This window comes from Parasteatoda tepidariorum, chromosome 1, assembly GCF_982258835.1.
Source record: "Parasteatoda tepidariorum strain Cologne lab strain chromosome 1, Ptep-v5.0, whole genome shotgun sequence".
NCBI lineage: Eukaryota > Metazoa > Arthropoda > Arachnida > Araneae > Theridiidae > Parasteatoda > Parasteatoda tepidariorum.
The window spans coordinates 20,943,157-20,965,305 of NC_141755.1; the positions used below are offsets into that span (position 1 = coordinate 20,943,157).

Here is a 22,149-nt window from a genome sequence, read left to right on the forward strand (position 1 = left end):
TCACAGATAAGCGTGACGCGAAAACGAACTTGCTATCACCAGCATTCTGACCGCAGTCAATGATGCTTTTAAATAATTGGCATCAGTCATATTTTGACGTCATCATTTAAACTTTTATAAAGCGTAGTCACAGAGTGCCGTGTATTCCTTTAAGTATCGGAATTCTCTTAATCACTTCCTTTAATTACTAAAAATGATTGGATATATTTTGCTGTTGCTTACGTTTGGTTTTGCAACTGCCAAAGGTAAAATAAGTTCTTAACATTTTCATGGCGTTAATTTGAGATTTTAACGACTTAGTACGGTTAATCAAAAAGAAATCCTCTCATCGAAATTAACTTTATGAAATTTTAGATGATATTGTGATATTTTTACATACTTTTATAGCATTGCTTTCAAAAATATCTCTCGTGTAGGGTTTTTTTTTGTATATAGTGTACTTTAATATACTTATAATAAGAATATTTAGAAGGATAGTTACTGTAAAATATTTCTGATATAATTGATTATAATTCTAAACATGATTGGTAATATCCCATAAGAATTTAATTACATTAATTATAATTTATATTAGAAATCGCTAATTCAAATTCCATAATTTGAAGCTTTAAGTTATTATAATTATGAATATTTTTGCGGTAAATCTTTAAACTTAACTTGAATTTCAGGTATAAATAAAATATGTATTTTTGAACTATCGAAAAAATATCCTACATATTGATTAGATATTTACTTGATAATTTTAAATAAAAACTTCAGAATACTTATCTTAAATGCTATATTAAAGCTTAATTTGTTAAAATATAATACTAAATACATTGTTGCCGCTTATAAAATTCGATTTTAAACTACTTTCAATTCGAAAATATTTTTTTAAATGCAGATTAACTAAATTATTTTAAGTAATTAAATGACGTTTGTCACTATTTTATCGCAACTTTTGCAAAGTGAAATAAACATTGCCATCATTCCTTTTAGTTTGCAGTAAACAATACATATATGTTCGCATTTATCATTGAATTTGCTTCTATTTGCAGCACATTTTTTATTAATTGAAAGCCTATTGTATTACGATATACTTTTAAGATTTCTTTAAAATTTAAATTAACTTAATATCTTAATCTTTGTAATTTTAAGTCCCGGTGTCTCCATCACTTTAGATTAAAATATAATTTACTTACCTCTTATACTTATAATGAATTAAGGACTTTAAAAATAAATCAAGAAATTAAAAGTAAAAAAATAAACTTAAATGGAAAGTCCAAATAATTAATAATTAAAAGTTCTAATTTTATGAATGTTTAATGTAGTTATTCGAAATATTTGATTTTTTTTTTTAATATATTCTCTTAAATTTAAATATCTATAAAGAATTGTAAACTTTCTATTATGAACTTATTTTGTTTCAGTAATTGGCGTTTAAGGTTGTTGTTTCCTAATGATTAAGTATAAACAAATTGCCATTAACAGCATATTTTAAAATCAGGATTCGAAATTTAACTCAATTTCACATTATTGCTATCGAACACTATGTAGCTAAAAGTGTTGATATATGCTTCAACTTTCTCAATAGTAAAAGCTGAAACTGAAAAATTTAAAATAAAGCATTTATAGCGTCATTTACGAAAAGTAGTAAAATATTTTTATTACTTCAAAATGGTATTTTAATATTACGGTCAAGAGAAATTTTAAGCTATTTTTGAACGGAAATAGTATGTTAATTATGTAAAGTTTGAAAGCTAATGTCTTTACTTCGAGATCTGTGCGCGGCGTGACGTCATGAGGAGGGAAATCAGAAATATTAAATTTGATGGTAAAAATCATGTCTTGAATGTTTTCAATTTTAATATGAAAACAAAGGACTGTTGCAAAAACTGAAAAAAATAATTTTGATTTAGGTAATTTTTAAATTTTACTGCGTCTTTAACTTTGTTTACGTGTCTGATAAATGCTAGCTTCTGTAAGCAAATATTTACTATAGAATTGACAAAAATTAGTTAATTTTTTGACTGACTTCCCTTTTATACTGTCAAAATTAGTTTATTGCATTTAAAACTTGTTAATTTTCAAGGTTTATTTTCAAGCTCTATTTATTTTAGTTAATTTTCAAGCTATTAGTTAATTTGCGTGTAAGACTAATTTCATAATCATCAAACTCTAATCAAAACTAATAATCAAAACTCTATCTTAGCCAGTTTTAAATAAATTCTTTATCCTCGGCCATATTTATTTTAGGCCATAGTTCTTCAGTCAGGTTTAGCTCAGAAGTTTGTTTTTGGGTATTTTGATTAGATGTTTAAGTGAATATATTTCGGTTTCTCACTTGTGTTCTTAACTGTCTCAACTTATCCGACCTAGTTGAAATTTGTTGTATTTATATCATTACTGATTATTAAAATGCTTTTACAGAATTGAGCTCTTCATCATGCAAATTGAACCAGTTTCCATGTAATAACGGACAGTGCATCAGCAGAAATCAATGGTGTGACAAAAATGCAGATTGCAGAGACAAATCGGATGAAAAATTTTGCTCAAGAGGGTCGTTTCAAAATGCAGGTATGCATTTAAAGATTCAAATTATGCATATTGCTAGCAAGCGTAGTTAATAAATGTTCATTATCTTGTTAAAATACTAAGGTTGAAAACTTTAAAATTTTTTTAAGCCATAAAAGGTAGTTTGCAAATTAAATACTGACTACTAGACTTCTTGTGAATTAATGTTACGTATATTTTAAATTAACTGGCATCTGAGTCTGCAGGTAAAAAAATTTCTTCCCTGAATTGCACCGGTTCAGAACAGTCATCTTATGGTATGTAATACTTATTAAAACCTGTTTATTTTAAGTTTTGTGAAGAAAAGACTGGTTAAATATCAAAGTAAAATTTCGGGGTAAGCTTTTGCTCTGAAAAGAATATTACTTCCGTATCATGTTTTGTAGTTGTAAAGGGAAAAAATGTACTTAACTTCAAAATTTAAACTCTATACGAGATTTGCTTGAAATCTTGTGGAATATTTCAAATTATTTATTCCTTTTCGCACTTTATAATTTCCTGGGAAACTAGAATTGCTGTTGTAGGTGTATTAATTTTTCATTGGGAAATTGCTTACTCTTGTGAGAATCAAACTTTATAATAAATTTTCAGCTGCGTAAATCAAGCCTTTTTAAACATTTGCGAGAATTTGCTTTCTTTAAAAATTGAAAGCAAAAAGCTATACTTTAAATTAGTAAGTTTTGAAATTCGGGCAAAAGGAAAAATTAAGGAAACAATTTGAATTTCAACTCCCTGTATTCTTTGGCGTAAGGCCAGTTTTACATTTTAAACCATACGTAATCATAATTTATGTCCTAACCAGTTACATAGCATACCTTATTTCGATAGCCAGCATACTTGTGTCTATAATACTATAATTTCTCTTCACTACAGCTTATAATAGTTGAAACTTAAACCTAAAATTTAACATATGTGTAGAATAAAATACAAATCCTTAGAAATATTTTGGCCCAGTACAGGAAAGAGGCTGTTGTCGAATCGGATAAAACTGCAAATTATGGACAGCCACTGCTAGTGCAGGTCATCCGATGCAATAGATTAAGATGGTTTGGCCATATCTGGAGAGGTCTAGAAAATAATGCAGTCCGAATCGCCACCTTTAAAAATCCTTCTGGATCTCTGGCTAGAGAAAGACCTCCATCTAGATGGCTGGATGACACTGCTAAAGATCTAAAAGTGTTAAAGATAAACAACTGAAAAAAAGTCGTCATGGACAGGAGGTGTTGGAGACTACGTGTGGTTGAGGCAGCCAAGGCCTGTAAGGGGGCTACCGTGCTGAAGAAGTGGAATAAAATTTATCCTTAATTTGTAATAAAACGTCATACTTAAATAACTTTAGCAAAGTTTAATCGGTATGTAAATTTTAGAAATTTTGAAATCTTTAATTTTCAGATACAGTTCAGCATAAAATCTAAAGTAGCTCTCTGGTTTTACGGAAGCCTGTTTGAATCCGTGAGTTTAAGCAAATAGAAATCTAGACAGGAAAAACGTAAACGGGGTGAATTTCAAAAGGCGATCGGGTCAATATTTTGCTATAGAAAAGTTCGACGAGGGGGTTCTGTTAACATGACTTATTTTTTTTTTAATTTTGACTATTACTGGGAGATCACTCTTTTCTTATTAGTAACTAGAAGCATCTATTAATCTTGTAAGTGGTTAATAGAAACCAGATATATCAGATCGGTCAAATAGATTACCGTTGTCGTTCAGACTCAAGTCATTCGTCCAATAACATTAACGATGCTAAACAGAGCTAGTGTTTGGATTGGTCTCTCTAAAGTGGCACTGATGTAAAATCTGTGTCTTACTGAAGATCTGTGCAAAAATCACTGCCGAACCTTAAATGCTTTTGAAGAAATTTATTTATGCATTAAAACTTAAGCTTTAAGAAAGTGGAAGCATTAAATATAATCTTCTCAAACCTCCCTTTTCGGTCTCTGGTAGAAGGTAATTAGGGCTACTTTGACCCATCAATCTTAGAATTTTAATATCTGAAACATTCGTCTTTAAAATCTTTGTTTAAATTAGTATTTTAAATACTAATTTAAGTTAGTATTTAACGATGTATGTAATAAATGTAATATGTTATATGTAATAAACGTTTGAATGCTCCTTTATTGACTAGATACTAGATGTTTTTAGGCCATCCAAGGTTAAGATGATGAATTTTTAACTATTTATAAATTCATGATCAAACGTCACTTCAAAGGTAGATATAAAAAAAGAAACCTTTTGAAGGCTACTAAGTTTTAAACTTGTCTTTAAAAAAAATTACCTTATGTATACTTAAAGTTCGAAAACTGTAAGATCAATAATTTTCAAAATCCAAAAGGCAATACTCTGCTATATTTTTAGGCTTAAATGTTTTGAATACTGAGATTTATTTTAAGTTGTAAAAATTTATTTTAAATGACATATTTCGCGATACATTTTCTCAAATTTGTGTCTAGTTTCTTTGGACAAATACAAAGTACTTTTTTGAGTTCACAGTGAAGAATAAGTCTCCTGCAGTAGCGCTACTTTTCCTAAAGTTTATAAGTACGATATCTGCATACTGGTATGCTTAAGCCACTTCATTTCATGTACGCCACTTTAAGAACATAGACTTTAGGAAGTTAGAAAGCTACGTTACGACAGAGTTAACGGCACGCAACCGCAGATAAAAATTAAAAAGAAATTTAAACTTGTAAAAAATTAACTTATTATAGATGTCAATAGTATTGTAATTCCAGTAATAATCCCAGAGTTAGAATTCTAATACTGAAATTCTATTACTAAGAAATTCAGGATTAAAATTTAAATTCTGGATTTATTCATAAATTTGAAGCAAATGATTTAAAATTAAACGTTGTAGTTTCTTAAGAATTAGATTTATTGTTCTAAATTGCAGAATAACGAATTTACCTAATTTCACTGAGTTCCTGTAATTTTCCTTAAAACTTCGCATTCCTAGCTTGACTCTGGCTGTAACAAAAGCAAATTTATCCTTTGTTAATCCGTAAAGTAAACGTTATTAAGAACAAAATCCTAATACCATCGACGAAATAAGGTATTCATGATGTCTTTTTCGGTAAAACCCTAGAATACGTTATACGCTCAGAGGGCTTTGAAAAGAATGCAGAAATGAGGCATGTCTCCAAACCTTTGGTGGACCGGTCAGTGGCCCATTTCCTAAAGCATCAGTTGGGTAGACCATGTAAATGTACATCTGGCATTCGCTCTTATACAGCAAAACTAAAATTAAACTATTTAAGAAGTGCCTTATAGCCAAATCTATAATTGCAGATTGCAAACTTTATCGCCTTCCCGGACATCAATTTTTGCCAAATCAACAGTGTAACGTATACTACGATTAAGCAGTCTTTTTCTTTTAAATATTGAGCTGATTATGAGTACTACTTAATACGATTTAGGTTATTTGTTTTGAAACTTATAAACTTGTTATATAAATTCGTGTAAAATTCAAACCAAAGTATTATCGTGATCTGAAACTTTACTTGAGCAAACTTATGGCATGAAAATTTAAAAAAAGATCAGCGTCCAATATTTGACTAGAGAAATTATTTTAAGTTGCATAGTCCAAATACAACCTAGATCATAAAGTAGCGTTGTCTTTTTCTAGATCCCAATCGATGTAGAGACAAACCGTTACTGTTTTTGTGTAGTGATGGAACTTGCATTCCGGTAGTTGGTAGATGTGATAAAGCTTATGATTGTCCAGATAATTCAGATGAGATGAACTGCCGTAAGATATTTTTTGTACTATTTTGATTCTAGGTCTTTAGAGTTTCTTATCAAATTTAAAAACAGTAAATTATAATAAAGTGTAATCTGTCTTGGTTAATAATAAGACTGAAAATCTTACTCTTATTTAAAGCAATTAAAAAAAAATTACATTTGAAGTAAAAATTTTCAATTCTTGCATTCCTATATTAAAAAAAATTGCTTCTACAACCTATTTTGAGAGTAATATCGCGAAAATTTAGTTTAACACAATTTTCTTAACTTTCAAATGAGTTTAAATCGTAGTTGTGGTGTGCAGTATATTTAAATTTTACACGAAGTTTCAAAAAAGTTATTTAAATTTAATCAAATCATTAACAATTTTAGCGTCAACCATAAGCATTTTAGTAAATTCAAACCTTAATTATCAAATTTTAGTTCACCAAATTAAAGATTTATCATTCTATTTTACTTCATGTATATTTGACAATGAGTATGACAATACTGCTCTATGAAAAACAGTAAATTTGGTATTTCTAAGAACTGAAGCTGCTATAATGAGTTATTCTATTAATTTTAACAGTTCCTGAAAGAGCAAATTTGGAGACATTAGCAAGCGAGACCACAAATTAGGGATTAAAAGTGTTTACTTAAGCTCTATTTTGTTTGAAAAGTGTTTCCCCTAAAAAATGGTGGAAATTTAAAGCAATAATTTAAATTTCTGAAAGTTTGTAATTTTTAGAATAAGTGTCACTGTTTCACTAATTCTTTATACCTAACATTGTTTAACTGTTTCAGCTGTCAACTCTTACAGAAATAGTGATGTACTTCCAAAACCTGTACAAGCCCAAGCAGCTCAAAACACGCCTTCGTACAATTATCTCAACTTAGAAAGCAGTTCATATACCGATCTTCCGTACAAAAACTTCAAACTGCAGCTGAGTTCGGCTCGTGACTGGATAAAATCTAAACAAGAAAAGAACTATGGGTGGGGTGACTACACAACGAGAGCAGTTATTTCAATGTACTTGTCAAGAGAAAATGTGTTTCCGAAGTCAGAAGAAGACTTGCTTATGGACAAACAATTGGACATTGAACTATTTGTAGCTTTAAGGAGGTGAGCTGTTTAGGTACTAGAGTAGTTTCAGAGTAAGAAGTTAGTGACTTTTATTAATGCTATCAGAACTATTCTGAAATACGAACTTTTGTAAATTAAAAAAAGCTAAGGTAATTTCTTACTGTGCTATAAATACATAGTAACTTCTGAGTTTTAAAAGTTTCTACAACCTACGTAGATTAAAATTTTCATTTTTCGAAGAATTTAGGTTCTAATAGTTTAATACTGGAAACTGTTAATACTAGAGGCAACTAAAAATTAACCTTTGATCTGATGCCTTAATTTATTTAACTATAAAAAATGGTTTGGCTGAAAACCACGCTCTCTATTTTCAAACGAAACTGTGTGGATCAGTTTAAATTTCGTCTTAAGCAAATGCTTAAGACGAAAATATTAAACGTAACTTTAAATATTAAACGTAAATTACTTACGCCATTAATAGTTTGTTACACGGATCACTCGCAGTTTTGTGAAAACTCCAAAACTCTTTTTCACAATCTTGGTTTCTATAAATTAATTAAATATGTACTCATAATTAAATAAGCATACTTAAATTGTGCATAAATAAAATTTGGAAACACAGGAAATAAAATTTCTATCGATCATTTAAGTCACTGTGAAATCCTGCATACGATTTGAAACAAGATTTGCATCAGACTTATTTCAAATGTTATGTTTTTGAATATATTTTTCTACGGTTTTTAATTTAAAAGCTACAGAAACACTTTTCATGGTCAGATTCTGATCTCTTAAGCTTTTAAATCTAAAAGGTTTGCTCTTAGTGTTACGTAACATTTTCTTATTCATAGATTTACTGTAGCTAAAGGTCCGTAGCCATATGCTTTTATTTAAGAACCTATTCATGTTTAAAATAGTGTTCTATAATTCATGGAACTATCGTTACAATCCCATTAATAGTTACATAATCTATAATTAGAATTTGTATCTGTAATCACATTTAAATATAAAGTCAAAAGCATATTATCTCATTCCAAATGTGTATTTAAACAAGAAAAACGTTCTTGAAATTGTCACTTTCTTAGTGAGTGCAATGGAAGACGTAAATTAGCTTGATTATTTGGCGAAACTTTATTAATAAAACCTTTTAATGTGTCTCCTAGTACAAGTACCTTTTGATTCTAGTTTCCATCAGATTTTGGTAATATATTTTACATTTTTGAAATTTTTAATATGCATGCTTTTTGAAATTCTAAATATATAAAGGGTGGTCAATGGTCATGCCGGAATATCTTGAATAAATCTTTATGCTAACCCCAAATATGTGACGAAATACAAAACTCCAGTGCCTTAAATTTACTTAAAAGAAAGTAACTTTCCGGCATTAAAAATTTTATTTTGCTCTTAAAACGGATTTGAAAAATATTAGTGTTCAAGAATTTTTTTCATGCAAATTAAGACATTAAGTTTAACAGTCAGAAATGTTAACTAATTCTTTTTTTATTCAGAAATGAGACTAACACACTGTCTCTCTGTGAATTGGCGCTCTATATAAATGCATTGCTGGCTGCTTGCAAGAACCCTAGAAATTTCTACGGATATAACTTAGTAAGCGTTCTGCGGGAGAGAGTAGATAAAGTCTACTTGACGTATCAGTATGTAAGCCCTCTAGTCCATTTGACGTTATGCCTCAGTAATGCTACAAGATATACAGACATGCAGTCACTTAAAGACTTGTTTAATCGGAGTGTTATCGTAGACAAAGTCGGTAAGTCTTAGTCTTTTTTTTATTATAGATTCTATATTGCTATCATTTTAAGTTTTTAAAATTTACAGTTTAATGAGCATGAAGTTTTACATTTTATTTTCAATCCCTTGAACTTTCTGAATCAAAAGCTGCTGATTCGAGTTTCGTAGGTTGTGAGAAAATAAATATGAAGTTTCAGTTTCTACCTGTTCAATCGCAAAATGAAACTAAGCCAGTTATTTATAAAATACAGATGGAAATGTTGCAATATGAAACTCATAATCTGACTGAGGTAGAATGTCTTGAAGCACTAGTATTAGTTTTCTAGAATTAAGGTAAAATGAAGGCAACGAAATGCCTCTAAAATGTAACTTTTTAAAATTTTGAGATTTTACTTAATTTTTATTTGTCCATAATTCAGTAATGCAATTTGCATCAAACGCATGAAAATCCAAAATTTTCCATGTTGCGTGGGTGATTTGGACTCAAATCAATAGAAACAATAGATTTTCACTAAAGTAGGGGAGAGTCAGGTAGCCCCGCCCACTTAAGGAGTATTGCTTATATTTCTGTATAATGAGTAACAATAAATATTTTTGTATGTTTACATTGTTTTATCTAATTAAAGAATGCAAAACGAATAAACCAAAAAAGACTAGTTTAACTGAAAAAAATTAATTAAAAAATTTGACTACTGTATTCAACATATTTTCATACTTGAAACGTTGAAGATCTTTTTTTAATATAACAATTAATTTCCGATGACCCATTGACTTGAAAAAAATAGCCTATACATATAAAATTGACAGTGGGTGGGGGTACCCGACACTTCCCTACATGTTAATTTAAGGAAATCTACTCATTAGAACTAAACTATCTAACTAGAACTATCGCAGTGAGTACACAAGGGGCTAATCTATCAGATTCAGTTTGCATTAGATCATGAAAGATAGAGTAAGATTAATTCTTATTTTAAGAATGTTATTTTTGTTGAAGAAATTTGTCTCCATACATAAAACTTAACTTACTGACCTCTTATTGCAGTGTACCAACTTAATCTTCACATTTAATCAGCTTATCATTCAATTGATTACGTCACTATCTTCAGATTAATTTCAGACTCCCACGAAAACTCGAATTGGATTTTAAAATTTAATTTTTTCCTCTGTAATCGTTAAAGAAAGTCAAATTATATAGGGCAAAAAATTAGTGGTTGCAAACATTGGCGATGCACGTTTCACTGCTTTAATTGCAGGGTAAGAAAATGCTTAGTAAAACAGCACAGTATAGTAGCTTACTCAGGAGATCGCCTAAGTGAAAAGTTTTCATCCTGGTCTTCCGAAATAAAATAGGCTTAGGTTGCTAGGTTCATAGGCGTATATCTGTTGATGGCACACTCCTTGTCCCTGACTATTGAGCAAGAGTGGCAGAAGAAAAATGAATTCGAGAAAGCAGAAAGGATGAGCTATCAAACTGAATATAAATTAGAATTTTTTCATATTCAAAGTTTTTGAACTTGCCGTTGCTTCATAACAAGTCTTTGCATTTGAACAGAATGACAGAAATTTTATTATCACTATTTGAGTGTATTTTAGTATTCTCAGTTTTCACTTTGCATTAAAAGTAAGATTTTGAGTTTTTTTTATGAAGAAAATTCTTTAACTTAAAACTATTAATCTAATGAACTAGTGTTCTCAGTTATTTAATTTTATAACCATTGGTGAACAGCCGAATCAATTTTTAGTTAGCGACTAATGTTAAACTCCGTATCCTTGCAATTTTAAACCAAATCTAGAAGACAAGGGCACTCCAGGATCAAGTATTCGGAGAAATTTACCTTCTTATAGGACTGTTTGATGGAACTAACCCGTATTTGCGTTACATGGAGAGGAAGACCACGAGAAACTCCCACCCTTAGGCTGAAGGCAAGGAGACTCTAACCAAAGATTACTCTACCACTACGGATATTTCCCGTTAGCACTGTGGTCTGTGCAAGCCATAAGCTGAATTCTTATCGAACAGCTATCGTTGGGCTTCAAACCCGGTTGACATCTTTGGAAGGCGAAATCTCTGAGTCATCGTGTCACCCAATCAATCAATTTTTATAACTCTGAAACGGCTGACTCATTTTTTAGGTTTACTACTTCAAACGTTAAACTCCATATCCTTGTAATTTTGTACCTAATCTAGAAGACAAGGAAGCTCCTGTTTTGGATGTAAGGAGAAATTCGCCTTCTCGGAGGAATTTTTAATGAAACTAACTCCATTTGCGTTACTAGGTAAAAAAAAACCTTCCATGGTTGAACTGAAGGCAAGATGCTCTAATGTAGACGGGTAGACTGACCATTCAATTCATTACCATAAATGTCATTGGAAAATGTGTTCATTGGTAAAATTCACATGAAAATGTTGAACATGAGAAATTTCATCGGACTATGGCTCGCTGTAAAGTCAAAGCAAACTGATATGCTGCAGGGTAGAATAAGTTCGCATAACGCTCTCATCCATACTGCCAATCTGCTGAAAAGTTAGATTTGGCATGAAAACAGCAGTACTTCAGTACATCAGTAATTTGGCCTTCCCTCATTTAAAACTACCCGAAGGAGGACATTCATAGACTTAAGACGCATTCTAAATGTAAGGTGAGATGGTGGTTCTGTGACAAAACAAACTCTCCTCTAGGACATGAAATTGATCATGTAACGTTCCTTTGAGCGAAATGTATTATCTAGTTTATCAATAACTATGGAATAAAACAAATTCCTTTGCCACATTGAAGATGTTCAATATTTTCTATTTATGAAACTGCCTGAATTAAATATTAAACACTTGCGTAATCATGTGGTAAAAAGTTTCGTAACAAAACAGGCATGCATTTAGTATTTAATTGTGCTAATTTCTTTTTCAGACCTTATATCCCTTGCAGTTTTAGCTTCGTCCTGCATTATCAAAAATAAGCGCTACAACAGCCCGCAAGACCATAGAGATTTCATAAATCGGTTATTGAACAGGATAAAGAATTCCGGTCCACCCGGAAATATTTACGAGCTCTCACTTGCAATGCAGGTAAGTGTTAAGTAATTTAAAGCGGTTCGGCTTAAATACTTAAAGTAAGACTTTTAAATTGTTCTCATAGTCGTAAGAGTAAAATAAACCATAAAAATTAATCATAATAAATTATCTTTTCTATTAGATTTAGTTCGATAGCAGTATAAATCTCTAGTGATCCATTTTTCATGCCTTTAGCCTAATCCAACAAAATTTTAAAATTATTTTTAATACAAATCTCTTTTTAGGCCTTGAATGCAGCAGAAGTTGATCCTCGTGAATGGGAAAGGGATGTAGCAATTGACTCCATTCTAAGGAAGCAGAATGAAAATGGGTCATTTGGTGATGTCTTGGGAACATACTACACTATTCCAATATTATCCGGAAAGTCCTTATTATCACTTTCTAATCATTGTGGCCAAGATTTCTCAAATGGTAGCTATATTGTAAACAAGCATTAGCTTAAATTCTTTACGAATGTATATTTAGATATTTAGGTTTACAGCTAGAAGTGGCCCAAGCAATAGTTGGTAGAAATGACCACCTTTCCAAATATCTTAAAAGCCAGTTTCAGAATATCTAAAAATAAATCTCTTCCCAAGGTACTCCAGTGGCAGTCTTTAAATAGCTCTTTTACTTTTCACAATTTCCAGTTTCTAGAATGCATGACCTTAATCTCGCCTCTACTAACACTGACAACTCAAATAAGTCGTATCATTCTTGAAGCTGAGAATAAAATTTTAGTTTAATCAAGAATATTAGTTTACTTGGTCACTTTTGTGCTAAATTCTGTTACTGTTCTGCATTTTCTATGAAATTTCTTATTTCACTTAAACTTTTATTTTAAATATGCATAACTTTGTTGCATATGTTTTGTAAGTTTCTAAATTTCAATCATGCTACTTTTAGTTTTCATATGCGGGTATTGAAGATTAGCAGTCTAAAAATTTATCACTTTATAGGTCCACCTTCGGAAACCTACAAAATCAATTTAAAGGAAATGAAGTAAATGCAAATCTTACCAAATAGCAGTCTCATTGCTGTTGAATCAAAACTCACAGGATTTGCCTAAATGATTTCTTTAATTCAAATGACTAATTAGAAGGCCACTAAGTGCAAAGATATAGGCTAAAGAAGCACACTCAGTTTTAACTTATATGAGTGAAACCAGTTTTATGAAACCAATAATGCTAATGATTAAATCTGAGGTGTGGTTGCTTAGGGGATAAAGCTCTAGACTCCTAATGAGGTGAATCTCGTTAAACTCCCAGCGATGTCTGGTCTATGCGAACTCCCCACCCGGCTCACACTGACCGCAGTGCTGAATTAAAATATCCTCAGTGGTAGACTGATCAAGTGTTAGAATCCCCTTGCCTTCAGGCTAGCTGTGGGAGACTTTCGTAGCTTTCCTCTCCATGTAACACAATTGCGGGTTAGTTGCGTCCACGAAGGAAAGTTTCTCCGTGTAATTGATCTATTAGTTCCCTTGTCTTCAAGATGGAGTTCAGAATAACAAGATTTCAGCGTTGGATATTGCTAATCGGAAACCCTGAATTCAGTAAACTGTTCAATGACTGTTATAAAATAAATTGATTAAGTCTAATAAGTAGTTATTTGCAACTTTACGCACATGAGAAATTAATATTTTTTAAATTTTGTTTTAACTAAATGTCTAAGTTGCAATTTAAAGATTTTCTTTTTCTTTAAATCCTCACTCATTGCAAACTGGAATGATAAAAGTAGTAATATGGTAAATTCACATATCTAAATTAAATGGTCTTTAAACACAGGTGGCGAAATACAAGGCTGAAATGGTATAGCGACTCCAACTTAGTTGTTAAAACTTAAAATAACGTGTCAATAAGGATTTATACATATAAAGCGAACGTTTTAGACCTTGAATATAAACTTGAAGTTCAAAAGTTAAAATAAGTTTTCTAAATTTAATGTTTATTTACAACTTTCATTAAAAATGTTTGAAAAATTTACTTTATTAAACTAATTTGAGAAAATAACTTTCAATGTTTCAATTTTGATGACTTTAATATTTCAATTCAGACAAATTACTATTTTAAGCGCTCATTTTCAACATTAAACTACCTAATTTTTTTTAGGAAAGACTCCCTTAGACATCCTGAAGAATACAAAGAAAAGGAAAATTTCCGTCACTTACACTTTGTATTTTGGTGATCCTATGGAAATGTCACAAATAATCACACTTAAAGTTGCAGAGGGAACAAACTTCCTGGATGTCATGCGATTGGCAGAGTCAGAGAACCAAATCTTCAGGTTTGAACAAATTTAAACTTTACTTACTTACCCGACTTAAAACAAAGTGTTTTAGAGCCTTATATACTACCTTTATAAAATTTAAGCAAATTAAATAAGATGTCCCCTAATACTATACCTTATTGTACTTGCAGAAAGTACAGTTTCAAAAATTAAGCCCAAATCAATACTTAATAGGCTTTATTCAATGAAGTACAATTTTGATCCTTAAGAGTTGAAAGTGGGTGTCGTATAACCACAGAGGGTTAAAACAAATCGTCGTAATTTTATACGAATCTGAAAATTTTACCCTTGACATATAATTATAAATTGTTAAATCCGCATGAAGTTCTATTTTAAGAACTTAAATGCCTCTTGATTTATACTGAAAACCTTTCCTCTTTGTTTAACCACGGAATTTATCTGAAGTTTGTAAAATATTTCCTTGAAATATTGTGGCTTTTGTTTCCTACTCTATATTTATACTCTATGCATCTTTTGCTTCGTGAGATAAATTAACATGAAGACAAATTTAACCTTAAAGGCAATATAGGCATAAAATGTATAATTTACAAATTTGTAATCTATTAATAATTGTAATTTCTCCGAATTCTAGGTCTTAGTGATACAAGAATTTAAATTGCCTAAAATTTAGGTTTTATGATGCAAACAGTTTAATAACTCAAAATACTGTTTTGAGGACTTTATAACTTCATCTTTATAAAATGTTTATTTACAATGAACTTGTACTTAATACATAATTTAATATTTAAACTGTTTTATCAGAAATTAAAAAATATTTTTGAATTCATAACTTTATTTGAGATTAATGTTTAGAACGGAAAATGTGTATAAAAGTTAATTGGGATTTATTTTGTAATGCTTCATATTTAAGTTCCGTATAACCAAAAAGCATTTTCAATAGATTTTTCAAACGAATAGTGCATTGCAAACAAATTTTTTTCTCATTGACCTATAATTTCACACTAATGTATTTTGCAGGTTCAGTTTGGATGAAACTAAAGATATTCCATTTATCTACTCAATCGGAGGTGTACCAAATGACGCCGAGCGTGGATTATATTGGACATTGCATGTTCGAAGTACTCGACATCCTTTTGACTTCCTTTCTTACGGAGATGGTAAGCATTCTAGAACATTTTTTGCAACTTATGTTTGCATTATACACGGGTTTATTGTAAATTGTAGTAAATTTAAGTCCAAATAACGACAAATTAAGTTTTGACAATTTTTATAATTTCCGATTATTGAAATTTAAAACATTTAGACTGCGTCAAAATATTAAAAGATTTTTATAAATTTAAGATTTATCTTGACAATCTAAAGCATGACTTTGCTTACCATCCATTCCATAGTTCTGGGGCAAGTATTTTAATCTATGCAATTAGATTTGTTTCTGCTTCTAAAATTGCAATGACTGTACAAATTGTCTACCTGCATATATTTTTAATTTACTTATAATGCCAAACTTTCAACGTTCAAAATATCACAATTGAATTTTTCAAACTATTTGCCAGTTCTGAACCTTTATTATGTAATATTAGCTTTTCCCTTTAAGATAGTGTTGAATGACTTTCTGTAAAATAAGTCTTGAACAAAGCTCAATCAACCTCTATCTTGTGTTTATACTGTAATACTCGTAGTTTAGCTCTCATTTTCTCAGCCAGGCAGAATACCGCGTCTACTTGAAGTATACGTTACTCAGATTTCAAAATTCGGAAAATTGAACAGTATTTCATTGGAATAAGAGTAATCGTCAAGTTTAATGAAAACCCATCAAGTAATATAAGAAGCATTAATGTTACTGAATTTTAAATTCAACCAAATGATTTCTACCCATACTGTAATAATTAAATACGGAAAATCTTAAATACGGATAATCTTAGTTATCGTTCTTTCTAATATAGTTATCTTGAATCCACCGTAGAGTTTATCACTGTCAGATTTACTTTAAGCATATTTATCTAAAGTTTGAAACGTCAAGTTCTTGAGGCCGTTTTGACACCTAACTGCCGTGTCACATGCCTCCCGAAATATTTAAGTATTTACATCTTAAGGTAAATATTGCTTTAAATTAATTTTCTTGAATTTTTATTTCAGATATTAAAAAGCTAGTTCCCAGCGACCGAGGAGAGATCAGATTTTCACAGAAACAAATGTAAAACAACTTATTAAGTTTTTAAATTTTTGTTAATAAAATGTTAAAACTATGTGATTTGTTTTTACTTTCCAGCTTTGTTTAATTTATCTTGTCCTGCTAATCGCAATTTGTTTAATTTAACCTATATTGGCAAGTTTAAGTATCATTGCGCAAGTTTAAAATGATAAACATAAGTCATAAAGAAACTTGGATTTGTAAATCTGCTTCATCAGTGATTTAACAAAGCAGTTAAAAAGTTAAAATTTTAACTAGTTTTTTGATACTAAATTTAAACCAATAGAAAACGTGCAAAGATTTTTTATAAAGAGCTTCATACTGTTTATCTTCTAAACTTGTTCTTTCTAAGCTTTTTTCAAAATTTTATGACGTAACTCTGAGCTTTCCAGAGATGTTAAACTGTAACTTTAGAAACTGAATGGTGTTTCATTGACTTCCCATTTCCTATATTTCCTATATTTGAATATCCTATATTTTGAAACAAAATATAGGATATGAGGTAAAAACAAAATTTCAAATGTAAAGTTTGTAATGGGAATCTTTATAGTATTTGTTTTAAGAACGTATTAAAATTTTTTCAAAACGTTTAATTTCAGACATCTTGAATAGCTCTATAAACAAAATCATATCTGCTTATCATCTATCTATATTATATAAAACGCTAATACGTATGTATCAATAAAACCGATGATATTTCTTTTCTCGAATTGGCAACAGTTTTCATTTTTAATTGATAGGAATCGGCGTGCAAGAGCACGTAGTGAGCATCATATGTCTAATCGGGTGAATTCTCACCGAATTCTCAAAAAAAATTCTCACAAAATTATCTTCATCGAAGCCGATGCTTTACATCCGGCGTTCAGTACTATTTCATGTCTTACAACACATGGTTTTAGTCCTCTGGTGGGAAAGACTTTAAAACAAAACTTACAACAGTTACTTTTCTCAACATCTGAAATTTAGAATAGTGTGATTAAGAAAAATATGCGAACTTTTTTCAATTTGAAATTAATATTGAAATGCACAAGTTTAGAATTTTCTACAGTGAAAGGTTTTCGTAACTTCAGTTTTCAAGAATGTATACAAAAGCTAGACGTTAAGAACGTATCCAATGAGCGAGCAAAGCGAGCATTGGATTACGAAGCAATCCGAAATGAACTGCGAAAGCAGTTTCGGGGTTGGCGAGCGCTAGCGAGCAGGGGAGGAAGCCTCCTAGTTTAATTTAAACTTCAAATTGAGTTGAAGATTTTTTCAATTCACTTTTGCAACTAAACTTTTCAAGATTAAAGTTTATTCAATTTTTTAAGCCTTTCATTGCTTATGCCTCCCTCTGTTGGAAAGTTTGCCTTTGGGGGATATTGTATATTTATAATCTAAGACACTTAGATTTTAAACATTAGTAAAATATTTAAAATGATATCAGCGTAAGTTTCAGATCATATTTAGTTTTAAAGCTGTTAATGCAATGTCTAAATTTGCTTGTTGTACAATTTATAAAATTTTATTCTCTAATTAGATATCAATTTTACAAGAAATGAACTATCTATGTAAAATAGCATTTCCTTAAAAATTATGAAATTTTAAAGAATAAGCTAACATGTGTCTCTGAACATTTTGGAAAATTAATAAAGTTCTTACAAAAATTTCCTTTTGAAAAATTTGCAATTATAAATATAAGATCTTTCGAAACACATATGTTTGAAATTTTTATCTTAATGTTTTGAGTCTTGGTGCGTAAGGTAATTTGTCTAAGCAACGCTGATAAAGTATTGAAAAACTAGCCCTCAAAAGCTATTTTTCTTTAACTGCAAAGAAGTGTTTCTTTAAGAATGAATTTAGTTTTCAATAATTTGAAACAAGTCTCTTCTAAATCCTACGCGGTATGGGTTTTAAATAAAATATTTTCCTTTTCAGAAGTATGAGTTTGAATTTTAAACAGTGAAATACCACCTACACAATTTGTCTCCTGCATTAACGCTTACGGTTTTTTTAGATGAAGCTTATACTTTCCCACAGAAAACTTTTTGCTCAACTTTACATACTTAATTAACGGAGTTGTAAACATTGTCAAAGTTGTGCCCAATATGTGCTGTCAGCGTCTATTAAAATGCATTTGATCTAATATTCCAAAAGTAAATTAAAAGGGTTAAAGTTTTAAAAATATTCCCTCTTATCGATTTGAAATTAAAAGTTAAAAGTAATGTTATTTTAATGAGTAACAAAAGTAGTGAGTAATGAGAAGTATACAAAAGCAACCCTGAAAGGGCAAATTGATAACTTTTTTAGATTTTTTTTTAATTAACTCTGCGCGATTTCGTCAAGTTTCATGCATGCTGTTGTTGCTTATCCCCTTAGTCTAGAGCCCTAGACAAAGTCCAGTTAATCGTGTCGCATCAGCAAGTCATAGACAGTCTCTCCATCAAGTTTTTTCAGGATTTTGAAGAGGTTCAGTAGTTAATCATGTAGATGCAAAAATGCTGGCATTAGGATTTTGAAGAGGTTTAGTGGTTTATCCTGCACATGCAAAAAATGTTCGCACATTCATTCATATTAGAATATTCGTGAATATAGTAAAGATTCTCAGATATCACAATTAACTGACGAAGTATCACTCATTTTGTTTCAAAATTCTCAGGATTAACCTATTTTCAAAAGTTCGGCTAGTGTAGGTCATTTGTGGTGATTCTACGACTCGCGGATCAGGACTAAACCAAAGTCTTTCTAAATTTATTTTTGTACTAACCCATTTTAGGCCAAGCATAGAAATTTTATAAAATGCATTTTCATTTAAATATGCTTAAACTACGTTCATTAGCTCGCAAAAAGTTTCTTGCGGGTAACTAAAAAACAATGGTGCGTATACGCTCCATTTAGTTAAACACTATTTTTTTATGAAATTTGTTTTATTTATAGATCTTAAATTTTTATGTAGGATAAAAGTTACAACCGATCTCAAATGGAATAATTGTGCATTTTCAAAGAGAAATTTTTCAATTACCGTTTCAAGTGAAACTAGAGTAATTTAACAATTTCTCAGCAAAGAGTATAAACTCAATAAGCCTAAATTGAGCACACAAGCCTACAAATGCATGTAATTGAAATAAACCAATAGACATACACAATGAGTTAATGAGGGAAGGAATTCGCTACAGAGCGTCTGTCTGATAATCAGTGAGACCGCGTGGCCAAACTATGTTTATGATATAATAAATATTATGAATCAGTTGTATTATGTTATTTACAGGCTACACTATTTGTCTGTCTTATAACTGGGCAAGAGTCAATAACAAATTTTATAACCATTTGTTAATTTACTCTCTTGACTCTGATTATTAACTTAATAGAGTATATATTCTTACATATAAATTTATAGCTATGTTACCGGCAAAGTATGAAACGCCGGCATTATATATAATGCCTGACATTTTTAGGCAAAGTATGAAATATGAGAAGTATTACATTCTTTCACTAGGCATTCTATATTTAATGCCGCATGCTATTTAGGCAAACTATGAAATAAACGTCCTGATGAGGTTATTATGTAAATTATATGCATGCTACTGTGAATGACCGAAATCAGTGGTTGGTGACTTTCACCGGTGAAGGTTGGCAATCACATAGTCGCTTTGGTGAATGTCCGAAATATTTATAACTTCCAATTTGATATTAATTTATTAGTGGATATAATTACATTTATTCAATATTTTAATACTGACTGACGATAGATTAGAAGAAATATCAGTGTTTGGAATATCGGGCAAATTTATACCTGGCAGTGGCACTCGATCTTAAAACAACTGTGAAGGATATACCGGGCAGTGCCACTTAACTAGACCTAGTATGACTAGACCTTTGGTAAATAGCCGAAATATATACTGGGTCTAGTTAAGAGTCATTGCCCGGTACATCCTACACTGATGTTTTCTTAAGGTTCGGTGCCACTGCCCGGTATACCCTACACTGATATTTTTTTATGATCGGTATATATTTTCCCGATATACCCTACACGGATGTTTTTTTAAGGTTCAGTGCCACTGCCCGGTATACCCTACACTGATATTTATTTAAGGGTCAGTGCCACTGCTCGGTATACATTAGCCTGGTATAACCTACACTGATGTTTTTTAAGGTTTAGTGCCACTGCCCGGCATATATTTGCCCGGTATACCCATCACTGATATTTTTTTAAGGTAAAGTATCATTGCCCGGTATGTATTTGCCCGATACTCCAAACACTGATGTTTCTTCTTATCTATAGTCAGTAATTATTAAATTATCGAATAAATGTAATTTTATCCACGAATAAATTAATATCAAATCGGATGTAATAAATATTTCCGACATTCACCAAAACGACTGTGTATGTCTATATTCACCGGCGAAAGTCAGCAACCACCGACTTTTCATAATTTGCCTAAATAGCATCCGGTATAACGCCTGCTTTCATACTTTGCTATAGCAGAACTGTAACAGATAAAACAAAATGCATGCTATTCTTTTACATCGCCCTAAGGAATTATTTGATCCAATTGTTCAGGGGCCTTCTTGGAAAAGCGGTGTAGCCGATCTGACAAACGCCCAGTAGCGAGGAGGTTGCGAGTTCATATTCCGCCCTAACTCTAGATGTATCTATGTGATGCTTCTCTCTTCATCTGTAACATCTGCTAGAGTTTATATATATATATATATATATATATATATATATATATATATATATATATATATATATATATATATATATATATATATATATATATATATATACAAACTTATGTTTTCATAACAAAGCACGACTTATAAACCCTAGTCAAGTTGAAAAATTGATAGTACAAATTAGAGAAAGGTATCACAGATAAGGGTGACGCGAAAATGAACATGCTACTACCTGCATTCTGACGGCTGCCAATGATGCTTGACTTTGGTGTTCTACTGGGAATCATGTCTTTACGTTCACTGGGCGACGTTTATGTTGCAATAAATAACATCCCCTTCCACATTCCAGTTTTCCTCACAGATCTCCCGAACCTTTATCTTTATGTACACGATTTTCCACATCAAACTACGAAAGATTCCAACGAAATCCTCCCTCTCTATCAGGAAACCCTCCACACACTTTGGAAAGATTTTACCATCCTGGTGACCGACGCCTTGAAATGCAATACGAACACAGGTATTGCGGTTATTAACTCAAAGAACGAGATGTCTTATATCTCTCAAATCCATCCTATGAACTCAGTTTTCACCGGAGAAGTTTCAGCGATTTGGTTAGGAATCACAAAATTCACCACCGAATATCTTGATTACGTTATTTTATTGGACAGTAAGTCCGCAATTACTGCCCTCATCTCGGCTACCCATAAATCCCATCACAGCATTCTCCTCTTACGAAAAAAAGATCGTTTCAGCAAGTGCAAAAGTGAAATCAATTACGATCGCCTGGTCACCAGCACACGTAGGCATTCCCCCCCAATGACCACGGATAAACTGACCAAACATACCACCAAGCCATCGAGCCATCCCTTTTATCTCACCTGAAGACTTGTCATATTCAGCAAT

The 22,149-nt window shown here is 31.0% G+C and overlaps 1 protein-coding gene across 1 annotated transcript; it reads left to right on the forward strand.

Annotated features, from left to right (window-relative positions):
• The first annotated feature begins 86 nt into the window (after positions 1-86).
• Positions 87-16,645, forward strand: LOC107452140 (uncharacterized protein CG3556). The gene is made up of 10 exons (XM_043039165.3): positions 87-245; positions 2,410-2,556; positions 6,176-6,298; positions 7,075-7,393; positions 8,860-9,119; positions 12,007-12,164; positions 12,395-12,581; positions 14,261-14,435; positions 15,417-15,556; positions 16,536-16,645. Exons 1-10 carry the CDS (start codon positions 194-196, stop codon positions 16,595-16,597), a joined length of 1,623 nt encoding a protein of 540 aa, XP_042895099.2. The 5' UTR covers positions 87-193; the 3' UTR covers positions 16,598-16,645.
• Positions 16,646-22,149: the final 5,504 nt, after the last annotated feature.

What these genes read in the sequence shown, in the direction of transcription:
- LOC107452140 (XM_043039165.3), top strand. Translation starts at nt 194, where the DNA reads ATGATTGGATATATTTTGCTGTTGCTTACGTTTGGTTTTGCAACTGCC. An exon ending in AGGGTCGTTTCAAAATGCAG is followed by an intron (nt 2,557 to 6,175) that starts GTATGCATTTAA and finishes GTCTTTTTCTAG; the next exon opens with ATCCCAATCGATGTAGAGAC. An exon ending in AGCTCTCACTTGCAATGCAG is followed by an intron (nt 12,165 to 12,394) that starts GTAAGTGTTAAG and finishes ATCTCTTTTTAG; the next exon opens with GCCTTGAATGCAGCAGAAGT.